The sequence below is a fragment of the Empidonax traillii genome, unplaced genomic scaffold, assembly GCF_003031625.1.
Source record: "Empidonax traillii isolate 1590-97213 ecotype Southwest subspecies unplaced genomic scaffold, ASM303162v1 scaffold4:size3804566, whole genome shotgun sequence".
NCBI lineage: Eukaryota > Metazoa > Chordata > Aves > Passeriformes > Tyrannidae > Empidonax > Empidonax traillii.
Window position 1 is genome coordinate 3,443,075 of NW_020955197.1, and position 6,592 is coordinate 3,449,666.

Here is a 6,592-nt window from a genome sequence, read left to right on the forward strand (position 1 = left end):
CAGAAGAAGTGACATCAATAGCTAAGAAAATAAAACAGTTTTACCACAACTGCATTTTTTTCCTCTAGACTATATTTCAGCTTGGTAAAGCATATTAATATGATCTTGTGATTTGAAAGAAAAACATTTTCTGCAAGATTTCCATATTAAAATAGTTATGTGCACAAAAAGTGTTCATAGCATGACACTGAAAGCAATATGGAGTTAGTTTGATACTATTTCCATTACAGCAAAACTATGAACTTTATTCACTAAACTATGTAGTACAAATGAAGACTACTGGTACATATAGAAAAATCAGACAGGCAATCAGTTACAAACCTGGCAGTATTTTGAGAGAGATGGAGATTTTTAGATCTTACAATGGAATGATAAAGACATCAGGAACTGCTTTTGGGAGCTCCAGAAAGAGATTTGCACTTGGTGTTTCTCATTATCTTATAAGCAGCCCATCTGCACAGGAAAATGTTGCACCAGAAGTTAACCTCGAGGTCTGAGAACAAAAAAATCTGCTAAAACTTAAGTGCAGTAGGCTCCACCACATTGTGTTTCTCATGAAATGTATAAAACACAGTAATGTCTCCATTGTAACAGTGACTTACTTGACGATACTGACAAATTTTTGAGTAAGATTTAAATTCACATCTTTTGGAGATTTAGTCAGATGATTGAGTATTAATTTATCTTTGACTACCAAGCAGCAGTGCATATTTACCACTTTAGATTGACTCCTTTAGTGCATTATGTTCCTGACAAGGCTTTCAAACGGCAAAAACGTTACTTGAAACAAATGTCTTTACAGTGAGAAAGAGATCGTCAATGAGAAACACCTTTTTATACTATTTACAAAATCTCCTCACCAGATAAAAAGGCAAAATAAATAAAAAGCTTAGAGAAAGGAAATGCTGCCTAGGCTTGCTCTTTTGTTCTCCCCTGGTGGATGCTAGTCTCCTAAACACATGCAGTTGGCTAGGCAGGGTTGTTTTTCTTCCTCTTGCTTGGGCTGTGACTGTGATCTTGTTTCAGTTCATGATATTGCATCTGTTTAAACACAAAGTTCAGAAAGAAAGAGGTCAGGTGGTGCTTCCTAGAAAAAAGGAAAAACACCTTTTCTTTTCCCCTAGGATTAAAAAAGATAAAGAAAACTTTCCCCCTAAAAACTATACCAGATTTGCAGATGTGATTCAACAACAACACAATGACAAATTCTGTTGAGTAAGAAGGAAAATCAACATTAGGAAAATCCTGCCAGGAAATAACACTGTGCACTGATGTAAGCTTTGAAAAGGTTACTCTTTTTTTTTTTTTTTCTCCATGAGCTCTTACAGACAATAAACAGTATCCTCTTGGCTGAACTGGATGCATAATCTTTGTAATGTTTCTTAAAAACTTGCTGATTTCTAAATGCCTGCCACAGAGGGTATCAGATTCAGACAAGGTATGTGTACCCATACCTCCTACTTATACCAACTCTGAACTGAAACTAGAAATATGTGAAGTCTATAATCTTTGTGATACTGGAGGTGATTTATGTGCCTGATGTTATCTTAAAGCTCACATCCTTTCAGAAGATTGTGTAGTGCATCACAAAAGCTTGCAATTCACAACCAGCTTTTTTTTTTTTTTTAAGGAGTTTATGAGCACGATTGAACTGTGGCCACAGCAAAAGCTTTCACCTCAGAAAAGGAAAGGCCAAAGTGCTCTCAGAGTGTTGTCACAAGACAGCGGGCAACGCTGTCTGGTGCTGCCTCTTCCATTATTTGACCTTCCTATTCCTTCTCTGCATGTCCTGACAGCCTCAGCTCCAGTATTTCCTACAAAGTGTCCTACCCCAGTCAGATTCACATTATGCTGGAGGCTGTTTAAAACAAGCTCTAGCATCTACTACCATCTAACAAATACTTTGTCCTAGGGATCCTCAGAGGCACAACAAGGTAGTACCTACTCTCTCCCTGGAAAAAGGTCTATCAGCCTCCTAATAGTTTATGAACTATCCCCAGCTTGACTTTGCAATTTCTTTGTGGCAGAGAGTATAACATTAAATCAAAACAACTGCTTTAAGAATTTGTTTTAAAACAAACAAAACCAGAAAGTACTCTTAAAAAATATATACACACCACTTGAACATCTGAAGGAACTCTGGATAGAAAGTCGAGTAGCTCGTTGTTATCAATTGCATATGGATTTCGAATCTTCTTTGTAAATTTATTGATACCTGCAAAAGTGAAAGTTCAAATATAAAAGTTACTATAATAATTTAGAAAAATTCATGTATTTTTGGCAAAGTTTTATAAAAGATTTTCGACCCACTTTGAAGTCTGACATTAACACTGAATGAAAGAATGAATGAAGGAACGAAGGAATGAATGAATGCATGAATGAATTAATAAACTGCAAATACAGGCTCCAAATGTTGAAATCTGCTGCTGTGGTTCCCTGTTTCAAAGTGCAAAAGTTTGAGGGTATTTCCAAATTCCTTCAATACATTTTTTTTTGAAAGTAACAGAAACTGTGATTATTATGAGGAGTTTGAAAAAAGAGAGGAATAAAGAGTACTTCATTTCTGTACTGGAGAGGACGAGCAGAAATGGGCTTAATTGCAGGACAGAATATTCATGAAAGATTCTGGAGATTCAAGGAAAATCTTCTTCATGGTAAGAACAATGAAGCATATGGGAAGTAGTGAAGTCTGCATCATGTGAAGGCTTCAGAGGAGTTTGCACTCTGTTTGGGAGTGACAGATACATATGAGCTGAAGGCAGTGCAGAGAAGAGAAGAGAGATGTCTCTATTGGATATCATGGTCTTATAATGCCTACTGACAATTCGTGTTCAGAAGCACCAAGAAAAATCCTCCACAGACTAAGCAGAAAGAAGGTTTTTAGATTAGACTTATTTTCTTATCATAACATACTGAGACTCATACACTTTTTGAGAACCCAGTTTGTGGGCTCTGGGAACACATGTCTAAAACAGGAGCAGAAACAGTACAAACTACATAGATTTTCAGGAGCAGGAGATAGCCAAGACAGAATTAAAAATGTGCCTTTCTGTGTAATTTATCCAAGCTGTATCAGATACAAGATAATACAGTCTCTGGCACCCAGACCTTTCAGAAAGCTTTAGCAAGTCTTATGGGCTACGGATGGGGCATGTAAGCTTCAGTCTTGATAAAACCCAGAGCTTTCCAGTGCATGAATTCCCAGTTCTGCAGTGTAGATAGGAGGGGCTGCCATTCCTTTATCTGGTGATTGAACAGTGAGTGTTCAGAAGGAACATCTGAGGGTCAACACCTTTAAGAAGATGCTTTGCATAGCAAGTGACTGAGAAATTCAAGGTCAACCCTACTGCTCATTGCATGTGGCCACTGGACCACTCCTGGGTGAATTCAGGAGCTGATATGGTTTCACTCTGTCACATCTGATAAAGAAAAATACCAGTCATCCCGTGAAAGTAAATGCATGAATAAATCATGGTCAAGACTTGAGAAAGGAAAAGCACTGCACAGATGAGATGAGAAACTACAGGGGAAGCAGAATACAACAAGGGGATTAATCTTGCTTGACAATGTTCAGAATAACATAATTATCTTTATACTTTTTCCACATAAACAGCTGTAACTGTTACCAGGACTCTGCAACTCACTGAAAGGGATTAGGATGGAGAGGTGAGTCCTGTTTCACCACACCTAACACACCACATCTTCAAGGACCAGTAGTCTCCTGGGAAGAGAGATGGCTAGGAGGGAAATCATGGAGAATCTCTTGCCAGGGCATGCTGACAGAGGCAGTCCCTATGGATGCAAAGAAGAAAGACAGCTATAGAAAGGATGTGTCATAACATGGAGGAATTTTCATTTAAAACCTCTGCTTTCTCAAAGAACAAAATTGGCAAATGCTGCTACAGACCAGCTCAAAAATTCCTATGGAGAAAGGTCAGAAAACAGAAGCTTCCAAGGCTTCCAAGTGCAGGATGGATGGATGAATGGGATGAAGGAATGTATATACATGGGAGAGGCTAGAAACACACCATGATGGAGGAAACAGGAATGTGTCTGGAATACTGCAGTTTTTGAAGGGACAGATGCACAGAGCTCAGCACGACATGGCTCCATGTGAATGCATTTCACCCTGAGAAGGTCTGGACTTTGGGAGCTGTAGCCATGCAGTACTTGTCTGGTCTCCTGGCATAATGCAAGAGAAACAGATCCCTAAGGAAGAGCTCCACACACACTTGCTGAGTAAGAAGGCACCTAAACCGAAATGCAGGAGAAAAACATGGTGCTGAAACATCTAGTAAACAAAGTCATACGTAGGTAGACCATATAACTTGGGGGCAATGAGGGAAGAGATGGAAAGAGTGCAAGGTGCATTTATAATAATTTTCGCTTATAATATACACCCGTGTTTTGGGAGGCTTGGGAGTTCAGGCTCTGCCTTACCTGAAACAGAGACATTTCAGTGAGAGTGTGACCCTTCCTGGGGTATCAGTCATGAGCTTTTCAAAGACCAGTTCTCACTCTATAGTTTTATGGGCCTTGGAGGAGTATTATAATCTCATCTTCTTGCATCAAACATAGGGGATATAAGAAAGCAAGATCTCAGAACTGTCTGAAAAAATGGAAGAAAAAGGATACAGACCAGCTACTTCAATGTTCACGTGTATGGGCTAGGAAGAATGAAATTTTGGGAACAAACCAAGAGTTTGTGTTACACTTAAGTGAGATAGGGTATATGGGGGAGAACAAAACTCCAAAGACAGGAAAAGAAAGGAAGCCCCCATGCTAGTTTCTGTTAGTTCTGTAGAAACACTTTTGTTCATATCCTCTTTATTGCTTCTTCTCCATTTTATATATTCTGCTATGATTATTTGTGAAAACACTAAGAAATTACTAATACTGAGTGATAAATTAAAAATTAATTCTTTAGAGTCAGTTCAATGATTTTGTGTTGTCTCCTGAATTTAAAAGTTTTTATAAAAATCTGATTGTTGTTCTTTCTTCAGAAAGAAAATCTAGCCACAGATTTAACTGAGACTATGCTGTTCACAAATCTGTGGTACTGAGTAAGGGTACAGCTGCCAGTGGTATAAGATGTATGAAAAGATGTACAAATGAAAACCTGGAGCATTATTTACAACAGATGGGGTAATGGCAACTTTTTAAAATCAGTATAAAGAATTGATATAGGGACAATTGATATGGTACTGAGAGCATAGATCAATCATAATTCCACCTCCCTACCCACTCATACTTTCTGTTCCTTATCAACCAGCCAAATACCACCCATTCCTTTCTGTATAACTAAAGGTGACCCCTTAAACAGGTTTATTGTTGCTATGTTTACATACACTTTCATAAGATGAAGTACTGCAGTAAAAAAGGCACATTGTCCTAAATGGACTATATAGTTTGAAATGCCCCTGTTTGTCTACAAGTAGTGAAAGTAAATCAGAGTAATATCTAGACAAAGCTACACTTTGATATATGAAGAATCCTCGTGGCTACATGTTCATAACATGATTAAGTCTACAATGCCAGCCAAGAAAAATGCATTTTGCAGATAGGCCCTACATCTTTACACAGTTGCAATTTTTAGCTAACCTACTTGTTTCCATCATGGGACAGCTTCGTGACCTTAAATACCAAAAAGTACTGACAATGTAAGCCGTCTCTTAAAAAGCAGGGGGTTTTAAGTGGTACAGACAATTTAAAAAGGCTTTACTTACCCCAGACAAGAACAATGTATCTCAGTGGAATGAAATACAGGATGACAGTGAACACAGAGAGGGCAACAATTGCCAGCCAGCTAAGGAATGGGACAGTCCAGTTGAATGTACTAAAAAAAAAAATTACCAAAAGTCAGAACTGAGGCCAGCCAACAAAGCCAATAAAACAGCAAATAATGGGTGGGACAGTGGGAGAAGTGTCAGTTTCTGTCAGGGTGCACAAACTGAGTCTACAAACAAATGCATGGATGTTGGACATCAGGGAGAGCCTGAACTTGGACCCACTGTTAGTGGAAATGAAAGGAAGTCCTGCCTTCAACCACTTGCCTGCTGAAAGGCACCTCTCCCTGCCCAAGAGCAGACATCTGCCAGGAGACCTACTGCTCTGCTTTTTGGAAATCTCAGTGCCTGTCTTCAGTTTTAGCATCAGGCAAGATACACAGAGCTCCTTATTCCCCAAATGTACTTGCACAGGCAACTCAGATTCCTTTCTTCAATACTAGGGTAGAGGTAGATAAAATAGTTGGAAGAGTACTGCTAAGGCTTTCTGTTTTATCACCTCACTGTTCCACTGTAAGGGCAGCACCAGCAGTTAAAGACTGAGCAGGGACATTCCCTTCTGTCTCTATAGGTGCACTCCTCAACCAGGTGCCCTTCTGTTTTGGGAGAAAAGGAAAAGGTAAGTGTATGGGTATGCAAAGCTGGAAACTCATCCAGTGAGCTCAAGGAGGAGAGAGTTAAGGGGAAAAAAAAGACGGGGGTAGAACAGTCACTCTTGAAAAAAAAAAAAAAAAAAAAAAAAAAAAAAAAAAAAAAAAAAAAAAAAAAAAAAAAAAAAAAAAAAAAAAAAAAAAAAAAAAAAAAAA

The 6,592-nt window shown here is 38.5% G+C and overlaps 1 protein-coding gene across 3 annotated transcripts in view; it reads right to left on the reverse strand.

Annotated features, from left to right (window-relative positions):
• Window positions 1-223: 223 nt before the first annotated feature.
• Window positions 224-6,592, reverse strand: part of MCTP1 (multiple C2 and transmembrane domain containing 1) — a 177,412-nt gene continuing 171,043 nt past the window's right edge. For all 3 annotated transcript variants that reach the window (XM_027878239.1, XM_027878247.1, XM_027878228.1), the window contains 3 exons: window positions 5,727-5,836; window positions 2,118-2,215; window positions 224-1,041 (listed from right to left, as the gene is read on the reverse strand). In XM_027878239.1, coding sequence (XP_027734040.1) covers window positions 970-1,041; window positions 2,118-2,215; window positions 5,727-5,836 — 280 coding nt within the window. In that variant the 3' untranslated portion in view covers window positions 224-969. The remainder of the gene's footprint in view (window positions 1,042-2,117; window positions 2,216-5,726; window positions 5,837-6,592) is intronic.